Source organism: Mus musculus, chromosome 10, assembly GCF_000001635.26.
Source record: "Mus musculus strain C57BL/6J chromosome 10, GRCm38.p6 C57BL/6J".
Classification (NCBI taxonomy): Eukaryota; Metazoa; Chordata; class Mammalia; order Rodentia; family Muridae; genus Mus; species Mus musculus.
The window spans coordinates 59,140,229-59,163,557 of NC_000076.6; the positions used below are offsets into that span (position 1 = coordinate 59,140,229).

General features: G+C 43.2%; 1 protein-coding gene across 2 annotated transcripts in view; it reads right to left on the reverse strand.

Moving 5' to 3' along the window:
- Nucleotides 1-1,395: 1,395 nt before the first annotated feature.
- Septin10 (septin 10) overlaps nucleotides 1,396-23,329 on the reverse strand; it is a 79,877-nt gene continuing 57,943 nt past the window's right edge. For both annotated transcript variants that reach the window (NM_001024910.4, NM_001379063.1), the window contains exon 10: nucleotides 1,396-1,512. In NM_001024910.4, the coding sequence (NP_001020081.2) occupies nucleotides 1,422-1,512 (91 nt within the window). In that variant the 3' untranslated portion in view covers nucleotides 1,396-1,421. The remainder of the gene's footprint in view (nucleotides 1,513-23,329) is intronic.

Genomic DNA, 23,329 nt, shown 5'->3' on the forward strand with positions numbered 1-23,329 from the left:
TCCCATAGACCCCTCCTTGCTCCTTCAGATTCACAGCCTCTTCTTCCATTACTTGTTGTTATGTACATATATGGATATGTGTATATGCATATGTATGCATATCTCTGTGTGTATATATGTATATGTGTGTATATGTACATATATGTGTATATATTTTTTTCTGAGTACATAAATGTAACCTGTTCAGTCTGTATAATGAATGTTACGTGTATGTATGTTTTCAGGGATGACCATTTAGAATTGGATAACCAACTGGTGTGCTCTTCTCTGCAGAAGACTATTTCTCCCTCTCTCAGCATCAGACACAGAGAGCCCAGAGCCCCTGAGCTAGAACTGATTGGAAAGCCTCCTCACTGAGGACTGGCTTTCATGGTACCAGAAGGTGACACGCAAGCGTCAAAGGAGGGAAGCAATCAATAGATGACTGGCATCAGCTTGTGTGTCTACTATATTTCTTATTGGAGAGTGTGTTCTTCTCTGGAAAAGGTTTACTTAAGCATTACACAGTATATGCTGATAGCGGTTCATGCATACATTTAGTGTATGCCAGACTGAGTGACATCTACTATCTAAGTCTGTGGTACTGACACAGTGCAAAGAATCATCTAATGACACAGCCCATCATCTGAGAGTGCATCCCATCATTAAAGAGATATGTAACCACAACAAATCAAGTCCTGGTGTAGGAGGTAGGGGCCCAGAAGAATGTAGGCTGTGCTTCCTGGCAAGTTATCTTTGTAAGCAGAGATATAAAGTAAGCCCCTAGGGATCGATGCCATTTCATCCTCAAACCACACGCATAGACCCTTAGCTTCTGGGTGGACACTCCCCAAACCAAGCAGCCTGGTGATTGAACACTCACAAGGAGAAAGGTGTTGGTCCAGGCACTTGAACAGTAGAGGAGACATTTCTCATTAGCCATCAGTGAGTGAAGCTGTCTGTTGACACTTTCAGTCCCTATACATTTTGGGAGGGGAAGCCCGCATCCCTGCGCTAAGTGGCACTGAGATGCTGTACCTCATCTGTGAACACTGCATCTTCTTTCCAAGACGAGGCTCCATGGCTTAGTCCTCCATTTCAACTTCAAAACATAAAAAGCACATGAGGCACTACAGAGCAAAGCAATAAACCACAAGAGCCACTGTCCTCTGCAAAGCTACAAAGATGTAGTACAAGATAGTTAATGTTGTAAGCACCCAAAGTGTAGCTGAGAGCGCTTCTGAGAAAGGGAGCCAGACTGACTAGAAGCATCCATAGTATGCATAGCAAAGGCCTGGGGCACTCAGACCCTATGAGCTCTTCCAGTGGGTGGAGGGGGACTTACCAGGTGGTCCCTATCATGACAGTGGCTGACCCTGTGGTTTTTCCAGCTTATTGTCATGAAAGAGCAAAATATTCAGTAGAAATCATACTTCAAGTTTTTAATCCATGTCTTTTCTCGGGGAAGAAATACACAGTCTCACGCTCTCTTGTGCTGTTAAGCAGTCGCAAAAAGCTGAAGCTCCATCAGCCCTGTAATACAAGGGGAGACAACCAATGTCTGCAGTGCGCCGGGCTGCTTACATTCACTGTTTATTTAAAGTACCATGTGTCCAGCGTATGGTTCTACTGGGGCAGGATCCTAACAAGAAACAAGAAGCCTCTACGTTCAAAATCTTTTCTTTGTGTGTATATAATCCTACTTAATCCATGTGTGTGAGCGCGAGTGTGTGTATGTGTGGGTGTGGGTATGTGGGTGTGTGGGTGTGTGTACAAGCATGCATGAGCCACAGCACATGTGTAGAGGTCAGAGGACAACATTAGGTGTTGGTCCTTGCCTTCCACCATGTTTGAGACGGATCTCTTGTAATACACAGTGGCATACGCCAGGCCACTGGCCCATGAACTTCTGAGGATTCTCTTGTCTTTGCCTCATTTCTCAGCACGGGAGCCCCAGGGTTGTGGGTGCCTGGCTGTGTGTCCAGTTTGATGTGGTTTCTAGGGAAGCAAACAAGGCCTTTACACTTGCACAACAGAGGCATCTTCTCAGCCCTGAAGCATGGTGTTTAATCATCTCCATTTTAGACAGGAAAAATTATACAGAAGAGAAAAGGAAACAGGATCATGAGAGATCAAGAAAGAATAAATTTCTTAAGAAAGAACCCCGTCTAGTTCAGTAAAGCGGCTAGCATCAAATACACATAAAGTAAAGCGGCTAGCATCAAATACACATAAGGTGGAAGGAAAAGTAAAGCGGCTAGCATCAAATACACATAAGGTGGAAGGAAAAGTAAAGCGGCTAGCATCAAATACACATAAGGTGGAAGGAAAAGAACAGACAATAACAGAACAAATCAGAAGGGCAACCAACAACATGATAGAAATAATTCTCAGTAAAAACTCTATATTTAAACAGTCATAATTCTAATTAAAAGATGGAGACGTGGACCAGAGGGTGGCTCGGTGGGTCGAAGAATTGCTGCAGAAGTCATAGCCTGTGTTTGAGTCCTGGAACTCATGTAAAGGTGAAAACAAGGAACTTGCTCCACAAAGCTTTCCTCTGACCTCACGCATACACCAAGCATACACATGCAATAAGAAAATGTATATTAGCTGATGAAAAATGACTTAAATATCTGTTATTTATAAGAAACACATCTCACTGGCAGACATACACAACTGAGAGTCAAAGAATATTTGTCAATAAGGCAAACAAATTGAAGCTAAAACAAAACAGGAACAACTACCCTTTGTATATAATAAACTTCAAACTAAAATTACCCAGAGGCGATAAAGAAGACCACTAATTATTAGCACAGTTAAAATTCCACTGAAATTATATACACACACACACATCACTGATTTCCAGAACATTCAATTTCATGAAACAAACAGTATTGGAAATAATGAAGTGCAGGTACTGATATCTTAATGCTGGATGAGTTCAATATCATATACTTATCAGTAGATAAATCAACTAATCAATAAATCAACAAAGACTCTTCTACCAATGGCTATGAAACACATGGCCTTCTTGGAAGTCAGTAGAACTTCCTCTGAAATTTTTGTAACATTTAAGTGATAAAGTGAGTCTTAATGAACACAAACTAAATAAATGGACAGTAAACTCCTTGCCCCTTATCCAGTCACAGTGAAGACAGAAGTCAGCAGCAAGAGGAATTTCAGAAACCACACAGATGCATAGGGATCGAAAAGTACACTCTGGATGATCACTGATCATTAAGGAAATCCAAGAGGAAATTTAAAGTTTTCTAGAATCAAAGAAAAATGAAAACACAACAGAAACTCTGGGATACAGCAAAGGCAGCTCTTAGAGAAAAGGTTACAACTTTGATGGTCACAAACTCAGAGATCTCAAAGGAATACTTAAATGTGCATCTCAAAGTCTTAGAAAGATGTAAATGGGCCAAAGCAAAAATCAGCAGATGGAAAGAGTATGGCTCACTTCATATATTAGTGAGATAAGGACAAAAGGACAGAATAATCAATGAACCAAACAGCTGTCTCTTTTAAAATGAAAAACTCTGAGCCAATTTAATCAAATAAAAAAGAGAAGAGACTTAAAATTAATAAAACTGGAGTTGAAGCGGAGACATCACAACAGATGCCAGTTATATCCAGGGGAACATTAAGAGAACAACTTTGAAAACTACATTGTGAAAGCCTGAAGAATCTTGAGGAAACAGATAAATTCCAGGATATAGAGATATAACTCTTCTTGGGAAGTCTATTTTTATTCACCCCAGACAGGGAGCAATGATGAGCCAAAAAATGATTCTGCCCATGTCTATCCTAGTAAAACAGTGAGTTTAAATGGAGCTATTTAAAGGTGCATTTAGGAGAAATTGGGTGTGTAGCACAGGCAACTAATGTGCGGCTACCCCACCTCAGAAGCCTTTCCTGCCCAGCAACTGTTAACCTTACATTCTTAGGGAGGGAAGGGCGTTGTGGGCCTTGAGTGCCCATTTTTCTTGTATGATTTTCTCCCAGTCCCATTCCACACAGAAATATGAGTGATCCCAGTCATGTAGGGATTGCATACAAATAATCACAGCTTCCATTTTGTTAAGATGGTGATTCCATTTCATGCCTAGAGACCAGAACACCACAAGATTCTTCCCTCCTTACATTCCGTACATAGCATTTGTTTGTTTGTTTGTCAAGACAGACTTTCTCTGTGTAGCTCTGGCTGTCCTGGAACTCACTCTGTAGGCCAGGCTAGCCTCGAACTCAGAGATTCACCTGCCTCTGCCTCCCCAGCATTGGGACTAAAGGTGTGAGCCACCACCACCCAGCTATCTTTCTTCTCCCTTTCTACAGTGTTCTCTGAGCCTTAGTTGGAGTGTTACAGATGCAGGATGATATCTTCCACTTAGCAACAACTTCTGAGCTACCAGAGACCACAGCAATCGGCACTTACTTTCAGCACCGTGACCAGTTATGTGTCACCAAAGAAACTGCCAAAAGAAGTTTTCCTGATCAAGATTGATGGCAATAATAACTTATAGGTATAAAAACAAATGTTTAGAAGGCATTTTAATGGGTACATCGTTGGAATTCAGTCAAGCAACAACCTCAGCAGAGACATAACCTCACTAGTCGGTTGTCTTTTATTATTTACATTTTACTTGTTTAAACACTTTTTGTCTATTTGTTTAAATACTGGCCTATAGGTTTCTTCCTGTGGAGTGGGTCTTAAGTACAACCGAGAAATGACTGGTTGTACCCATAATAATTATGCTCTACACCAGTGGGCACATTTCATGATGAAAGCATTAATATGGAATGTCCACAGCTTAGTAGGACTATGGGCAACAATCCTCCTTCAGCAGCTGCATCGCACCATCACCACCACAGAAGCTAACCAGCAGTGAGGGCGAGTGCAACTTAGTAGCAGAGCAATGACTCCAGTCAGTCTCCTTTGCTCAGAGGATGTGGTGTCTTCAGCAATACATCTAATTCTGAGCAGTGGAAATGAGACTGTGCAGGGGTGGGGGCAGGGGGCACCTCCCGATCCAACGGCTCAGCATCCTACGTCAAAGTCTCTTGTAGATTTCACGGCCTCCTCTGGCCTCGAAGAGTACCCCCGTATAGACACACAAACACACACACACACACACACACACACACACAAATTAAACTTTTTAATTAAAAAGGAAATGGTAGGTAGAGCTGTGAGTTCGAGGCCAGCCAGGTCTACAGAGCTAGTTCCAGGACAGCCAGGGCTACCTACATACACAGAGAAAGCCTGTCTTGAATACTAACCCCTAAAAGGAACCAACTAGGGCAGTTCCTCCAGAACTGTGGACACAATGCAGATCAGCTGTACTTAACCATCCCCGTGGGGGGCCATGTTTGGGCATTACCTTTCAAGCACTCCTGGGCTCCAGCTATAAAGCACTCCACGTAGCACATTTGGCCTCGAGTTATCTTTTCCCCTAGGAACTCCAACTCAACCCAAATCCTGTCTTGTTTTCTGTTGGGCTCCCTTGTCCACTTTTCCCTTTCCTCCTTCCCCTCTGAATAATTGCTTTAGCGCCTTATAAACTTATTATTTTATTTTATTTTTTTTAAAGATTTATTTATTTATTATATGTGAGTACACTGTAGCTGTCTTCAGACACTCCGGAAGAGGGCGTTAGATCTTGTTACGGATGGTTGTGAGCCACCATGTGGTTGCTGGGATTTGAACTCAGGACTTTCAGAAGAGTAGTCGGCACTCTTAACCACTGAGCCATCTCACCAGCCCCATAAACTTTTTAATACACTGATCTAACTCAATCACCTCTGTCAAGGACTCCCCACCTCACAAAGACCATGACTTACTGTCCTGAGGCCCCTGATGAGTTAACTTCCTTTTCTCTCTCTCAGGTGAGCACAGAATCCAATGCAGTGTACGGGACATTAAACACCGACCCTTCTCAGGCTCTCCCATTCTACTTCCACCTCCTGTTCTCAATCCTCACTATCTCATTCTTTGAACGGGCTCTGAGTGTCCTGATCCCAGGAGGGGTCATTTAATGGAGATCTAACTTGTACTCTATGGCTTACACATGTCCCACTGTAAGAAAGGACATGGTAGCATGCACCCTCCTCAGAGACGAGTGCACATTCTTTTTCTTGTTATAATTTCTTGCTGACATAGGGATGTCCTTTCTGGGAAGACAGATCAGCCTCCGTTGCATGTCTCATCACCCATGGCAGCGCGGATGGTTCTGTTTCACATTCCATACAGGGCTCTCCATGTATGCCACTTTCAGAGGCTGCAGTACAGTCTCTGCTCCATCAGCCATTTGAGAGGTATCTGTGTACTAATATGGTGGGCCCTATTCATCAGGAAGTGTGCCATTCTACACAGTAGGAAGCAGTCCTGGAGATTCCCTCCACAGACATTTCACCTTGACATAGAGCCCAATCAATAGGATACCTCATCACCCACAACAGGAGCAATGCCTCTGTTTCCACAGTATACTATTCCATACAAAAAGGGAAGAACTCTGGATTAGCTAGGGCTATCTAAAGGAGCAGGTCTAGATATACAAATATAGAGATATAGTGATATATATTACATTGTTATAAATCATATATATTATGTTATATATGTTGTTATATATTATTATATATAATTATATATTAGATGTATTATATATTATATATTATTGGGTGTATATATATATATATATATGGCTTACAGACTGTGGTCTAATAGTCCAACAGAAAGACCAAGAATCCAGTAATTGTTCAGTCCATAAGACTGGATGTCTCAACAGTTCCAACCTTTAGCTGGAATCCCACAGGATTCTGAGAGAGCCTCTGGTCTTCAGTGTCTACATTGAATCCTGAAGAAGCAGGTCCTAGCATCAGTGAAGGGCTCAGCAATGGGGTGATGAACTTTACCAGCAAGAGTGAGGGCAAACAGGCTGAAAGCAAAAGCGCCTTCTCCAATTTTCTTGTACGCGTGGCCCAGATTTTGGGTGAGTCTTCCGACCTCAAATGATTCACTGAAGGAAGTCCTTTACAGGTGTGCCCAGATGCATGCGTTTAGTTGATTCCAGATGTGGACAAGCTGACAACTATCACAGACCCCGAGATCACACTGATACGGCTCCACAGATGCTCCACTCTCAAATGACTTAACTTCAATTTGCATGAATCTTACCATATTCCATAGCAGGAGCAACTGCTCCTCTCAAACTCATGCCCCCATCTGGGTGCAGGAAGAGTTTATTTCTATTTATTAGCAGAGATGGCCTGAACAAAGAAAATATTTCTTCTGTCTGCCTTGGTGAAACAATGAGTTTAATTGGAATTACCTACAGAATCAAACACATTCTACAAAACCAGTATTATCTGGATACCAAAGCCAGAGAAAGATAAAACTACGTGAGAAAGTGGAAGCCCAATTTCCCTAATGACCACTGATGCAAATTTCTAAGTATGTGCCAAATTCACCAATGAGTTGATAAATCAGACACTACAATCAACTGGCTTCCATTCCAGGTAGGCAAGAACAGTTCAATATATGGGAATTACTAAATATGTCATATAAGTCAGCTCAAAGACAGCAATAACATAACATTGTTAATAGGCACTAAAAAGATCTTTGACAAAATTCAGCATTCCATTTATTATGATGAAAGACCTAAAGAAACTAAGAATAGAAAGGAAAAAAAATACAAGGCTTCATGTGACAGACCTCTCTCTAGCCATCATGATACTAAATAGCAAAAGACTGGGAAAGCATTTCCTCTAGAAATACAAGCAAGACAATTGTATTCATTCTCTTTGATTACTTAATATAGTACTTGAAGAGCAATTAATTAAGAGAAAGGAATAAAAGGAACACAAGGAAGAAAGGAAAACATCAGATTCACCCTTATTCTTTTATGACATGATCCTATACCGGACTGGCTAATTTTAACTGTCACCTTGACACACTCTAGAGGCATTTGGCTGGAAGTGACTCTTCCCCAGGGAAGAACACATCTATCCAAGACCAAGTGGTCAGCTCTGAAAGCATATGCATTCAAGTAACGTTATACAGGCCGAGCAGGTGGTATTTACATAGTTAGCAATATGTAACAAGGACTAAATGAACAGGGGCCATGAATTTGAAAAGAGATCAAGGAGCAGTATATGGGAGGATTTGGAGAGAGGAAATTATGTCAAAAAATTTTTAAAATAAAAAAGGTCTGAATGAGGAGTTATCTGTATCAGGTGGCCTGAGGGCTTGTCTGTTGGGAAGTCTCTTCATTGTTAATTGATGTATGAAGATTGAACCCGCTGTGGGTAGTGATTTCTATGCTCTACCACTTAATAGAGACCTATTGTATCTGGCAGTTGCTCAGGAAGAGAGGGTGTTGTTGTTGTCGTTGTTGTTATTGTTGTCGTTGTTGAGAATTTTTCCACTAGTAGACTGCCCATGCACCAGAGGACTGCCCCACCCTCATGCACATACAGGCAATTCTATCAAGCTTACTGAACTAGCAAGAATAAAAGGGGGGGAGTATCGAAGTTGGGAGGAAATATGTTAAGGGGCCTGGAGGGAGAAGGTGAGAGTAAACGGGGGAAGATATGACCATATTTTCCTGTATATATGACTAGCCTGGAAGATATAAGATATCCTAGAGACTCTGGGGCGTATAGCCCTCAAACTCTGATCTCCCTTCAGGACCAGGAAAACAGCCATAAAGAGTTGTCCAGTCTTTCTGCCATCTCTCCAATGTTGAATAGTTCTCCTTTTCCTGCTTTCCACTATTAATTTGCCTCTTTTTAATGGCTTTTTGAGGACAGGTGGCTGGACCTGACATGGGGCACAGGCTGTGGCCCAAAGTTTGATAAAATACACACATATAAAAATCTCAAAAATAAAGAAAAACTTATTTTAAAAAATGACTCTAGCTATCCCAAAAGATGTAAATCCTATGAGCTATGTACCTCATAGTAAGACATACCCAAGGGAACAATAGTGGCACTTGTAGTTTGAGGGTAACCAACAGCCATCTAATGGGATTTATGGCCCACTTAATAGAAGACAATGCACACCAGGTATTGTAAACCTAGTCTATTACCCGTGGCTGCTGAGGCCACAGATCTTAGATGAGAGCCTGATACTGCTACTTCCCTAAGCCAGTATAATGTCTCACTGCAATCTCAAAATGGTTCCTAATACTTACAGACCACCCCTCATCAAAGAAACTTCCTTTGTAGCAGAGCACATTACAGAAAGCTCTAACCAGTCAAAATACAGAGAAGAACTGGCCTTGTGGAGTACAGCCCCAGCTGTTACGTCTACAATGCAACTACAACACCTAAAGGTCCAGGGAATGTCGAGGAAGAGAGTGCAGACAGATTGCAAGAATTAGAGGACCAGGACATCTGCTCAAAGGTGTCTTCTATGTATGACAGGGAAGTGGTACTCAGCAAATCTCAGCAGCATGGCTATCTGAACAGTTCCTGAAAGACAGCAACAGCAATCATCCCTAGGTGAAGAGCTACTGGCAAGTAATGTTGCTGGAAAGAGAACGGGGCTTCTTCAGGGACAAATCCCAAATAGGTTATCCAGCCCCAAGAGGCTAGCTAGTCCTAATTACATGTACGCAACAGTAATCGACCTCAATAGGCTGTGTTTATGAATACGTGTGTCTAACAGTAGTAATTAAAAATAAGAGGCCATAAATTTTAGAAAAAGTAAGAAACATAGGAGGAGGTAGAGTTGGAAATTTAAAAACCGAATAATTAAATAAGGTTCTCAGGCGGTGTATCAGCATCTTAGGGTATTAGAGCTCCCTCTGTTGGCAGCATAGGGAGTAGATACTATGAATGGGATGCCAAAAGGAAGTGCTTCAGATGCCTGGCACGTGGCAACTGTGTCCTTGCTAAAAGTGTTGAGAGGACAAGGAGAGAGGTGGAGAGTCCTAAAAGTCTTCGTGATGAGCAAGAAAGGGGTCTCTTAGGGGCTCAGATAGCGCCCATCCACAAAAGACAAGAGCTTGGTGTGCTGGCGGAGTCTTCCACCCCAGCCCCACCACCTGTTAGCACACTAGTGCAGACTCCTATGCTCCTTTCAGTCTCAGGCCAGCAGGAGGAGCCGAGCCTGGCTACCAGCCCTGACTTTCCTGGGACTGTCCCCATACACGCCATACCACCAGACATGAGGCCAGGTTCATCTCAGAGCTGCCTTCCTGGCTGGCAAGGCTTCATGGCAAAGACCAGACAAGGTCCAAGTCCTTAAATCCCTTTCCCAGGCTACAAAGCTGCAGTTCTGGAGCCAGAGTATGGTCACGTTGGCCCTGACAAAGAGGAAGATTACAGGGGCCATTGATGTCCGACCCTGCTGTTCTACTATAGTGGCCTCTCTCCTTCTGAGGGCAGAACCTGACCTTGGTACCAACTGGTGTCCTGAGCAGACAGGAACTACATCCAACACAGTAATAAATTTCCGGTATAGTTCTAAGTAGCTCTGGGGCATCCATCTGACATCTGAACTGGCTGCAGAGGGGTGACCCTACATTCTCTTACCTGTCCCAGCCCAAGGGCAACCAGCTATTGTTTTAGAAATTCTTTCCTTGGACCTGGCCTGAGAGCTCAGACTCCTTTCTCCTCTATCTGATGTAGCCACAGGCCCCTGCCCCTACTCATTGCTCTTCCCCCGTGTATGGCTTCAGCACTTTTGCATCCGAACTGCTCTTGCTGATAAAATCCTCCCATGATCCTTTCCCAGAAGCCAAGACATAGCTTCTAGCACTCACCCAAGCCCTTCCACCAGCCCCGGGCTCCTCAGTTCCAGGCTTATCCCTGTTCTTTAGAGGAGCCAGGAGTGCCCAGGGCAACTCCAGAGCTTCCTTTGCCCTCTTCTCCGAGGACCAGCCTTATCTCCCACCGTCTCCACCGCCACACTAGATACTCTGGAGAGTCACTGCTCAGGCTAACTCAGGGACCCCTATGAAACCGGCTCACACCAGAAGCTGGGGGATAAAGAGGTGGAGCTTGGCAAGCAGGCTCTTGCTCTAGGAGAAGCATAACTTAAAAGTCCCTCTACCCAGAAGAGAGCCACACCTCCTCACAAGATCCAGGCCCTTCCCCCACTTGCTCCTTAACCATGAAGGCAACTTTTGGCTGCCCCACCTTACATCCCTCAGGCCTACCTCCATGTAAAGGGTTTGCCTGGGGCTCCTGATCCCAGCGGGGAGAGAAGTCTGCAGTAGTCCACAGGGCTCTCTCACTTGTGCAGTAACGCAGGTACCTGGCTCACACTTCCCTAGGGCATCCTTCCAGTATTACTTTCCCATCTTAGTGTCCTACAAAAGTCTGCATCCGAGCCCCAGTTATTCGTGATCCATCACACTGGGCATGGCAAACACATACATCCTACCTGTAGCACACGCAAAGTGCAAGCACACTCTCACAGACATATCCTACCTGTAACACAGCACACATATGCTTGGACATATGTGCATTTACACACATAGCCTTCTCCCTCCTGGTACTAAAATACAAAATTCCTTTCCAGTAACACTTGCCTATGTTTTGCGATATGATTTTGAGTCTGAAACAGAAACTGCATCATGGGAGAGAAAAGAGAGAGGTCTCCTGGAGTGAGCCTGTGCTCACTCTATTCCAGGGAAAGCCTGGAGCAACACATGAAATGGCCAACTGCAGGAGAACTGGAGTCATTAGCAGACCAAGCCCTCACCACGGCCACATTCTGGGCTCCCTCTCCCTCGTCTTCATAATCTTATTATCCAGCACAGTGAACTGAGGCCCCAGAGCATATGGTAGCCTTGGGGGTTAGGATGCCTTGATACATGCCAATGAGCAATCCTGGCACACCTAGAGGCCCATCTGAAAGCAACAGCCTTCAGGCCTATAGATTTCCTGTCTTCAGCAAGTCTTTAACCTTGCATCAGAGCTCTCTTGACCCGGAGCTGGGGATAGAGAGAACCTTAAGCTGAACATATTCTCAAGTCCCTTTGGCAAGGCAACAAGCCCAGCTACTGTCTCCTCCAGTGGTCTCAGAGTTCTGAGATTTTTCTAAAACTTATATCCAGCCAGATCTGGTCTTATATAATTCTATAGGAATCCCTACAAGCTAGGATAGCTGTTCCTATGGCATTATTATGTTTATGTGCCCAAACTGTTAAGTATGGAGTTTCTGCTTTGGACTCAGAAAAATACACTACAAAACACAGACCAGGGCTATTGGCAAGATAGTTTGGGTATGTGAGTGCCAACTGCTGCTGCCCTTCTGACCCCATGCAAAAGCCTGTCTAGTCCCCAGAAGATAAGAGAAACCCGATGTTTGCATCAAACTATGTAAGGTATGCCCCCAGTGGCAGGCATAAGAAACCTTTTGAGTTGTTGTTCAAAGGGGGTCTAAGGAAATCCCAATACAATACAGGCCATTGCCATTGCCATTGCCCCTGCTCACATCCCTGTTCTGTTCTGCTTGCAGCGTCAGATCAGAGAGCCTCCTCCCTGAGGCCATCCTGCACACCGTCAGGAGTCGCTGTGCCAGCTGCCAAGGGAGTTAAGCAATCATTAGCTTTCCCTTTTGCTCTCTCCTTATCTTGTAAGCAGGGTGTGTTCGATAGGATTTTATCACCTATTCTGATAAGCGACCACAAAGAATGTCAGTAGCTTGTGTTGTTCTGGGGACCCCTCTGACCTGTTGTTGAGTTGCTAAGGAGGAACCCCATACCCAGCAGTGGGGTTTTTGTTTACTGAACAGTTAAGTTCTGGAATGAGCCTTATTCAGTCACACAGGTTATCTATTTTTAAACTTACATTTTAGTATCTTTATAAAATAGTGGACTTACACCTGTTTTTCTTTTCACAGATCCTTCTTCTTGGTTAGGCCTCCCTTTTCCCTCCCCCTCCCTTCTCCCTCCTTCCCTCTCACCTCTCCTATAGCCTCACTCTCTCATCTTGGACCTTTTCACCACACTCTTCCCTTTCAGTACATTTTGTATGCCTTGTGCACTAATTCCTTTCCCTTAATACATCCTCCTCAAGGGCCCCTGTCCAGTTTCCTATACAACCAAAGAATCAAAGCCAAGGTGCAAATAAGAAAAGCACGGGGTATTTGGTGGCCTCAGTATAGTTTGGGGCTTTGTTGGTGGTGGTGGTGGTTGGTTGGTTGGTTTGGTTTTTGTTTTGTTTTTCAGTTTTATCCATTTATCTGCTGTGGTAATTTGAAAGAAAATGGTCTCCACAGGCTCATATATTTGAATGCATGGTCACTAAGAAATGGAACTGTTTGAAAGGATTAGAAGGATTAGGGGGCATGGCCTTGTTGGAAGAAGTGTGTCACTAGGGGTGGGCTTTGAGGTTTCAAAAGCCCATAACAATTAGTCTCCCTCCCTCCTTCCCTCCCTCCCTCCCTCCTTCCCCGCTCCCTTCTCTCTCTCTCTCTCTCTCTCTCCCCCTCCCCCCCATCTCTGCCTACTGATCAGGATGTAGCTCTTACCTACTGCTCTAGCACTTGCCTGCTGCCATGCTTCACACCATAATAATGGCCTAAACCTCTGAAACCATAAACAAGGCCCCAATTAAATGCTTTATAAGAGGGCATTGGTCATGATGTTTCTTCATAGTAACAGAACACAGACTAAGATATCTGTCAATTTCATAATTTCATCTTTCTTCATATCTGAATAAAATTTCATTGAAAACTGGGCATGGTGGCACGTGCCTTTGATTGCAGCACTTGGGAGGCAGAGGCAGGCAGATCTCTGTTAGTTTGAGGCCAGCCTGGTCTACAGAGCAAGTTCCAGGACAGTCAGGGCTGTTACACAGAGAAATCCTGTCTTGAAAAACAAAAACAAACAAAATTCATCACATATGTACTACATTTTTTATTATACATTCATCTGTTGATGGATATTGTCTTAGTCAGGGTTTCTATTCCTGCACAAACATCATGACCAAGAAGCAAGTTGGGGAGGAAAGGGCTTATTCGGCTTACATTTCCATAGTGCTGTTCATCACCAAGGAAGTCAGGACTGGAACTCAAGCAGGTCAGGAAGCAAGAGCTGATGCAGAGGCCATGGAAGGATGTTCATTACTGGCTTGCTTCCCCTGGCTTGCTCAGCCTGCTCTCTTATAAAACCAAGACTACCAGCCCAGAGATGGTCCCACCCACAAGGGGCCTTTCCCCCCTTGATCACTAATTGAGAAAATGCCTAACAGTTGTATCTCACAGAGGCATTTCCTCAATTGAAGCTCCTTTCTCTGTGATAACTCCAGCTGTGTCAAGTTGACACAAAACTGGCCAGTACAGATATCTAGGTTGGTTTTATTTCCCAACTATTGTAAATAGAGCATCAATAAACATGGATGAGCAAGTATCTCACCCGTAGGCTATAGAATCGTTTGGGTATATGTGAGAAAATGAAATATCTGGGGCACGTGAGAATCTTATTTCTAGCTTTCACACTGATTTCCATAAAGGTTTCTCTTTTCCTGCAACATGGCCAGATGTGTGGTCATTACAATTTGAGGATGGGGTGGGGGTGAGATAGGTTCTTTGTAATCCTTACTGTCCTAGAACTCACTGTGTAGTAGACCAGGCTGGCCTCAAAGGCAGAGATCCTCTTGCCTCTGCCTCCTGAGTACTGGGATTAAAGGCATGTACCACCTCACCCAGCCTGGAATTACAGTTTTCAATAATAGCCATTCTGAATGGGATGAGATGGAATGTAGCAAAGTAGTTTAAATGTGCATTTTCCGCATGGCTAAGGATGCTGAACAAAGTGTTTATCAGCATTAATATTTCTCTGTGAACTCTGTTCAGTTCCAGACCCCATTTCTGATTGGGTTGTTTTTAAGTCTGACATTTAGTTTTTTGAGTTGTCTAGTTGACATATTAATCAGATGAATACACAGTGAATGTTTTCTCCCGTTCTGTAAGCCGTCTCCTTACCAGACACTGTATCTCCTTTATCTCCACCAAGTCCCATTGCCAATCGCTGGTTATACTCCCTAGTTAGAAGCGCTTCCCTGTGACTTTATTTTGTAGCATCTCACTTCCTAGATAGGCCTATTCTAGGGAGTTTTATGTATTTAAGGCTATTGTGAATAGGACTGTTTCTCTGGTTCCTTTCTTAGTGTATTTGCCATGTACATACATGGGTTTTGTGTGTTAATTTTGAACCCTGCCATGTTTCTCAAAATGTTTATCAGCTGTGGGCATTTCCCAATTCAACTTTTAGGGTCTTTTATGTTTAAAATAAAATCATCAACAAATAAAGACACTTTGACTTCTTCCTTTCCCATTTGTATTCCATGAATCTTCTTTTGTCCGATTGTGTTAAGATTTCAGGCACCATATTGAAGAGCAGTGGGAAAAAAAAGGTCATCTTTGTCTTTTTCTATTTAGTGGGAATGTGTTGCAAAAATCTTTCTGGAATAAGCACTGCAACAGCAATGAGAAAGGAAGAGAGGAAATGTCGCTGGTAGCCAGGATGCTCCTGAAAGGTTCTGATGTTAGGTCTGGTTTTTATTCCCATTTTATACTCTAAAGCCACGAGGTGGGGCAGGCAAGCAAGCAGATTTACAGAAGCATATATAGCAGTTAAGTTGTATAGGTGGTAACAGTGGGTGTCAGGGGCAACAGCCCATTGTTTCAGGTGTTTCCAGTTACTCTATTCTAGGCAACAAGTGGAGTCACGCTTGGCAGATAGGCAATGTGGGCAGTGTTTTAAGTAAATCACTAAATAAGTCAATATCTAAGAACTGGTCTTTTTACCTTATTCTAATTCAAATGTTTCAAGGTTTTTGGTTGTTCATGGTGGTGGCTGTGGAACTTTTCTGCACAGCCTTTTCAATGTAGATATGTCTTCTGAATCCTAGATTCTCCAGGACTTTCATCATGAGTGCATGTCAAAGGTCTTTTCTGCACCGAGTGGTGTGATGATGCTGTATGTGTGGATGAATGTATCTATGTGGCAGATACACTCACTGGCTCACATACTCGGAACTGCCCCACCTCGGGAGGAAACCTACATGAGTGCTGATGAGCTTTTTGATTATTTCTCTTTAAACGTTTATGTTTTTGAAAAATTCACATGTGAGTACTGTATGAATACACATCATTTCCTCCCCTCAGCCTTCCCCCTCCAACTCCTGTGTGCCCCCCACCCTCCAAGCTTATCATGTATTATTGCTAGGTATCTATGTGCTTAGGACTGACCACGCATGACTGGAGAGCCTATCAGAGAAGGCTTATCCCTGGGGGAAAAACCGTATTCTTCCTCTCTCACCAGCACTGCCTGCCCATAGCTCCTCATCCAGGGGTGGAGCCTTGTCAAATCTCCCCCATTACACTAGCACGTTGACTGTCTTAGTCACTGCTCTATTGCTGTGAAGAGACACCATGACCAAAGCAACTTTTATAAAGGAAAGCACTGAATTAGGGGCTGGCTTAGGGTTTAGAGGCTGAGTCCATTATCATCATGGTAGCGAGCATGGCAGCAGACATGGCATGGAAACCATGCCTGGTACTGGACACCTAGCTAACTACTCAGTGTTGGCCAGGTTATGGCTACTGGAGAAGAATCTTAATCATAATCCTTGACAACAACCTATAAACATCTGTCCTTATACCCAAGGATATATACAGTCCTCACCCCTCATCAATGAAACGTCTTCCTGAAGCAGATGGAGGCCACTACAGAAAACCACAACCAATCAAAATGCATACCTGTGGAGCCACAGTCCCCAGATGCATTTATAAAACACCCCTGCATCTAAAGCTCCGGGAACTCTGTGGACGAGGGCTCAGAAATTAACACCCAGAGGAACGGGCTGTTTGCTGTGAGGTTATGTCTCCTAGCAATATCAGAAGCCACACCCACAACGTCTCACCAATATGACTGTCCAAACCTGAGTTGAACAAGGACGACACCAATGGGCAAGGAGAGAGTCCAGGAGGTCTCCACCTACAACGAAGAGCTGTAGGCAGCTGAGGAGAGCTGGGAGTACGTGAGGCAGTCTTCCCCAGGAAGAGCACACCAACTGCTCGTCTAACACCAAATAGTCAGCTACGAAAACATACATACAAGCAATAGTACATAGACTGATCAGGTTACATTTATGAATATGTATGTATGTATGTATGTATGTATTCATGTATGTACATATGCATATATGCATGCAATAACAGTGAAAAGAGAAGCCATGAATTTGAAGGAGAAGGAATAATCTGGGTCGGTTTGGAAGGGGGAAGAAAAATGGAAGCTAATTACCTATTGATTGTTTCTAGTGAGGGTTAGTTTTCTTTAAGGGTGTAGTTCCCTTAAACCCATTGTGTCAAAAACAAAAACAAGAGACATGAAAGTTAAAATGGAGACGTGGTGGGAGAGAGGTGGGTTGTACAGGTAGGAAGATAAGGTGGGGGATGAGTATGACCAGAGTTTTATTATATACACATATGAGACTGACAAAGAATTAGTTCCCATCAGTAAATTACATAAATGGCATCACCCACCATGGACCTTTTGTGTCTGGCTTGATTCATCATAAAGCTAAGAGGATCCATCCATGTTTTGTCTGTATTATTTTCCATTGTATGAACCATATATGGATTGTTTATACCAGCATCACTTAATGGTCACTGTACACATAGTACACACACACACACTTAAACAGGTCCTGGAAAGGAAATATTCTTTTGATGTCCTAGAGGAGTTGAATTACTGGGGAAAGGTAGAACAAAGTCCCCCTAAAAACTCCAGAACTCATTACATTATAGGGCCATGAAGACTTGGGGTTGATAAGGAACATGGAACAAGTGTCCAGACATGAAAGGGTTTTGAGAGGGGAAGGAAGAGAGAAAGGTGAGATTTGTGCCATGATGTAACTCACTTAGCTGCCTCTAAGGATACAGGGAGAGAACAAAGGTCAAGGAATGCAGGAGCCTCTGGAGGCTGCAAAGGCAAGGAAGGGCTTCTTCCCAGGCTCCCAGAGCACCGCCCGGCTGACACTGAACTCCATGCGGGAGCTCCAGATCAGCTCCAGTTCTTTCAGGCTACTGATGGTGATGGTTTGCTACACCCAGAAACAAACCAAAACTACCAAAAAATCAAACCAAACCAACACAACAACAAAAAATCCCTACAAACAAACAAACAAACAAACATCACAAAACCCTTACAAACACAAAACTCTGGTAGACACAGATAACTGGCAAACTTTCCTAAAAGGTTGAATCATTTTGTACTCCCATCAGTGATGTAGTAGTCTAGTCTCACCATTATCCTGCATTCAGCAGCACCAGGTTTTGCTGTTTGTATTGTCTCGAGTAACAGCATCTTTTTGATTTTGTATTGTTGGTAACTCAATCCCAGAGCCGTCAGCAGGATTATGTTAGCAGTGACAGTAGTCCAAAAGGAGTATTTATGGATTCCAGGCATCTGGTACGAGTAACTGAACAAATGCATACAAAAAGTAAAGCAGTAACTTCTGGTTTGGGGTATTGTTTGTTTTTCTCAAGAAATGAAGTAAAAGTCAGGCGAAAACTGTACTTCAAGAAAGCAGCAAGATAACTGAACTAGAGTGCTCCAGAGACTGGCCTGCTCAGGGCTTCCTCTTTGTTAAGTCCAGGGGGAGGAGTTAGAGGACAGGGGGTGTAACTTTCCGTCCAATTGATAGGCTTGGCTTATGTTACCCTTAGTTCATTGCACACATTCCTTTCTAATAGTGTTGGCTTGTTTTTGGCTTACCTTGACACAGGCTAGAGTCCTTTGAGAGAAGGGAACTTCAATTGAGAAAATACCTCCAACAAGATCTGCCTGCAGACAAGCCTGTGGGGTATTTTCTTGATTGACGGTTCATGAGAGAGGGCCACGGTGGGTGGTGCTACCCATAGGCAGGTAGTCTTAGATGGAAAGCAGGCTATGAGCATAGCTGAGCAAGTGTCTTTGTGAGCTGTTTGAGTGTCTTTTGGGTATATGCCCAGGAGTGGTATAGCTGGATCTTGGGTCAAAACTATTCCCAGTTTTCTAAGAAAACGCCAAATTGATTTCCAAAGTGGTTGTACAAATTTGCACACCCACCAGCAGTGAAGGAGTGTTCCCCTTGCTCCACATCCTTGCCAGCATGAGCTATCACTCGAGTTTTTTTTTTTTCCCTTAGCCATTCTGATAGGTGTAAGATGGAACCTCAGAGTTGTTTTGATTTGCATTTCCCTGATCACTAAGGACTTTGACCATTTCTTTAAGTGCTTCTTAGTCATTTGAGGTTCCTCTGTTGAAAATTCTGTTTAGTTCTGTACCCCCTTTTTAATTGGGTTATTTGGGTTGTTGGTGTCTAACTTCTTGAGTTCCAAGATCTCACAAAGACACTTCTTCAACTATGTTCATAGCAGCTTTATTCATAATAACTAGAAACTGGAAACAGCCTAAATGTCCCTCAACTGAAAAATGGCTAAAGAAAATGTGATACATCTACACAATGGAATACTATTTAGCTATCAAAATCCAAGACAACATGAATTTTGCAGGCAAATGTATGGAACTTGAAAATATCACCCTGAATGGGGTAACCCAGTCCCAAAAGGACATGTTCTCACTTATAAGTGGATGTTAGCCATAAAATACAGGTATCATGTTACACTCCACAGTCCCAAAGAAGCTAAACAAGAAGGCAGGCCCAAGTGAGGAGCTTGAATCTCACTTAGAAGGAGGAATAAAATAGTCGTAAGAGGCAGGTGGAGGGAGGGGGATGGGGAGGGGAATGGGGGATTCAGGATCAGGTGTGGGGAAGGACAGAAGAAAATGGCTAGATGGCCATGAGAATGAATGGCAATCTGCAATTGATGGGGGTGAGGAGGAGGGCAGGCATCTCCTGGATGAGACAGAGACCTGGGATAAGGGAGGCACCCAAGAATCAATGGGGGTGATCTTAGCTATAACTCACTCCATTGGGGATATGGGACCTCACTGAAGAGGCCACCTTCTGTATCCAGACAGGAACCCCAGTGGAGCAATAGAGACACCAACCCACCCACAAAACTTTCAACCCCAAATTTATCCTGTCTTCAGAAAATGCAGGCACAGGGGAGGGAGCAGAGACTGAGGGAATGGCCAACTTAAGACCCATCCCATAGGCAAGCACCAATCGCTAACACTATTAATGATACTATGCTATGCTTTCAGACAGGAGCATGTTGTCCTCTGAGAGGCTCCACCCAGCAGCTGATTCAGACGTCTATAGCCAAACAATGAATGGAGCTTGGGGACTCTTACAGAAGAACAGGAGGAAGGATTGTGGGTCCTGACGGGGATAGGAATTCCATAGGAAGACCAACAGAGTCAACTAACCTGGACCCTTAGGGTTCCCAGAGTCTGAACCAACAACAAAAGAACACACAGGGGCTGGAACAAGGACCCCTGCACATATGTAGCTGATGTACAGCTTGATTTTCATGTGAGTCCTGAGCCTGTATGTGGATTATGTTCTACTAGCTGAGCTGCCTTGTCTGGCCCCAGTGGGAGAGGAAAGGCCTAGCCTCGCAGAGACTTGAAGTGCCAGGGTAGGAGGGACACCCAGGGAGATCCCCACCATCCCAGAGAAGAAGGGGAGGAGTGAAAGGGGAAGGATTGTGGGAGGGGGTGACCAGGAAGAGTGAAATTAATTAAATGAAGAAAATAAAAAAAGAAAGCAGACTGAGCTGGCTGTGAGCACGGCTCTGCTACAGTCCCTGCCCTGACGCCCTCGGGAACTTGTTCTCCAAGTTGCTTTTGGTCACAGTGTTTTATCACTGAAATAGAAACCCTAGCTAAGACATGTATGGTGCATCTTATTTTTAATATTTTACATGCTTATCAATAGGCATAAGATGATAAATAGGGTTTATTCCCTAATTAATTCAAAAGACATAGAAAGACTTTTACTGAGCACACACACACACACACTAGAAACCAGTTCAAGCTGGACTGGCCCATTTTTCTAGTTTTGGAACATGTCTGGTCACTAAGGGGAAATGACCAGAGGGCAGCTCACCACAGGGTAGAGCAGGGTCTGTGCAGCTTGGTGCACGAGAGGGGCTCAGCTGCTAAGTGTGTGTGGAGCCCGTGCCACCTGAGTCCCAGGTCGCTGAGCCTCCCCTAAGCTAAGCTCTCGGCTTTTCTCAGGCAGTATCTGCCCCTGAACGGCTGCACACCTCTGCCTGTGTGCCTTTAGTCGAACATCCACAGGCTTTTTCTTCAGCATTCATTCTTCCCATGACTCCTAAATCCTTTAAAACAAGAACTTTACCTTTTCTTTCTCAATTCTTGATCTTTTATTTTTCCTTCAGTTTATTTTTTTCTTCTGGAAATGCCCTGGTTTTTTAGCCCTTCCCCTAGTAAGACAGGACTGTAAATCTCACTCTAAAAGTGGCTTTGGCTTCCCCTTAAGTTATAAATTTACATTATCATTCAGTTCAAAATAGTTTCTAATACCTCTTTCTTCTCCAAGCTCCAAATTATTTACTAGTGTATTGACTTTTTATTAAAATATAACCAGAGAAGATAATCTGTGTCAAAGATATTGAGGCTTGCCTTACAGCTGAGCATATACCTGATTTCTCTTGTGACGCAGCTTTGATTTCCTCTTCTATACTGGGATGGGCTTTTAGCCAATCATGCTGCTCTAAGTACTGAAAGTTGTTCATGTCTCCCCAGGAAAAGTCAAAAAACTGAATGTTTTATTTGACTCTCCCAACTTTACTAATTTTTGACCTTTCTGTTCTCCTGTCTGTAAGAGGGATGGTAAAATCTTCCAATACAATCTACAATTTAATGTGTATCTCCCAAATACTGGATAACACAAGAACATCTAAAAGAGGAAGAAGAACAAAAAACTACTATAGTACACCACAAAAGACCCTAAACAGTCAAAGCCATCTTGAGCAGAAACAACAAAGTGATTGATTCATCACAAATATTTATCTCCAAAACTTCAGAACAAAACAAGGGCAAAATAAAGAAACAAATAAAGAAGCCAGAAATTACTCTGGTCATTACAGATAACTGATTGTTTTTCTTCAAAAGCAGCAAGAATATCCATTGGGAAAGGGACCATCTCTTCAAAAAAAAAAAAAAAATGGTTCTAGGGGCAAGCAGAGGCACAGGGGTAAGGTGCTTGCCACCAAGCCTGACCAACATGGTGGAAGAGCCAACTCCCATGAGCTGTCTCTCCCCTCCACATCCACTGTGGTCCATGCCCAACCACCCCTCAAACAGATAAGTAATTTACCCCCTCCCCCAATCGTGCTGGAAACACTGGACATCCACATGAAGAAAACACTAGGCCCCATCACCCACTATATACATTGATGCAGAGGATTAGAATGGATTAAAACTTTACTTGCAAGTTCCACCTTTGTATTCTTACTTGCTCAGCTAAATCCCCCTTGTCCTTATCTTGAGAAAACAGACACTTACAAAGTATCTGCTTTAACTTTATCAGTTTCGCTTCTGCAAGAAATGCTACTGAGAACTCTACCATGGCCCACAGGCACGCAGGCAGATCAAATGCACAAGAATAACACAGCTGCTGAGCCTATGAAACTGTAACAACTGAGGGCTGGCCGGACTAATCAGGGTGCTAGGATGCACTTCTGCCCTGGATGAAACCTGACAGCCTTGGGTAGTGCTTGCTTTCTTGCCCATTTGCTTTTTGTAACAATAAGGGGATGAGGAAGGACCTCAAAAAATGGAAAAAGACTTAACCTGAAACTTAAGAAACCACTTGAAGAAGTTATATGGGACTCAATTCAGGGCAAGCAAAGACAGCTTAGATAAGATGCCAAAAGTGCAGGCAACAAAAGAACAAATGGGATTGTACCAAACTCAAATGCTCAGCAGAGCACAGGAAGCAGATGTAAGGGATCTATTCAACAGAGACAGCGTTCTGATCATTCGAAAATGGACTATTTACCAGAGGCCTAAATAAATAAATATCCAATGATAAGATGAGCAAACAAAACAAATACACAGACCTCAAAAGCAATATAATGACCAGTAAGCATATAAAAATTGTCTCACAATCACAAGATCTCACTCTAGTTAGAACAGTGATCATTAAAAAAAATGCTAGTAAGGTAGTTTACAACAACAATAATAATAACAATAATAATAATTAATAAAGAATAACAAATGTTAGTGAGGATGTACAGAAAGTAACTTTCATATACTATTGCTGAAAATACAAATGAGTATTACCATTATGGAAACAATTTCCTAAAACATAATAGATACAGAATTATATTATAATCTGGTAGTTCTACTACTAGGACTACAGCCAGTAGAAATGAACTCAGTACATCATCAAAGAGACATGTGCA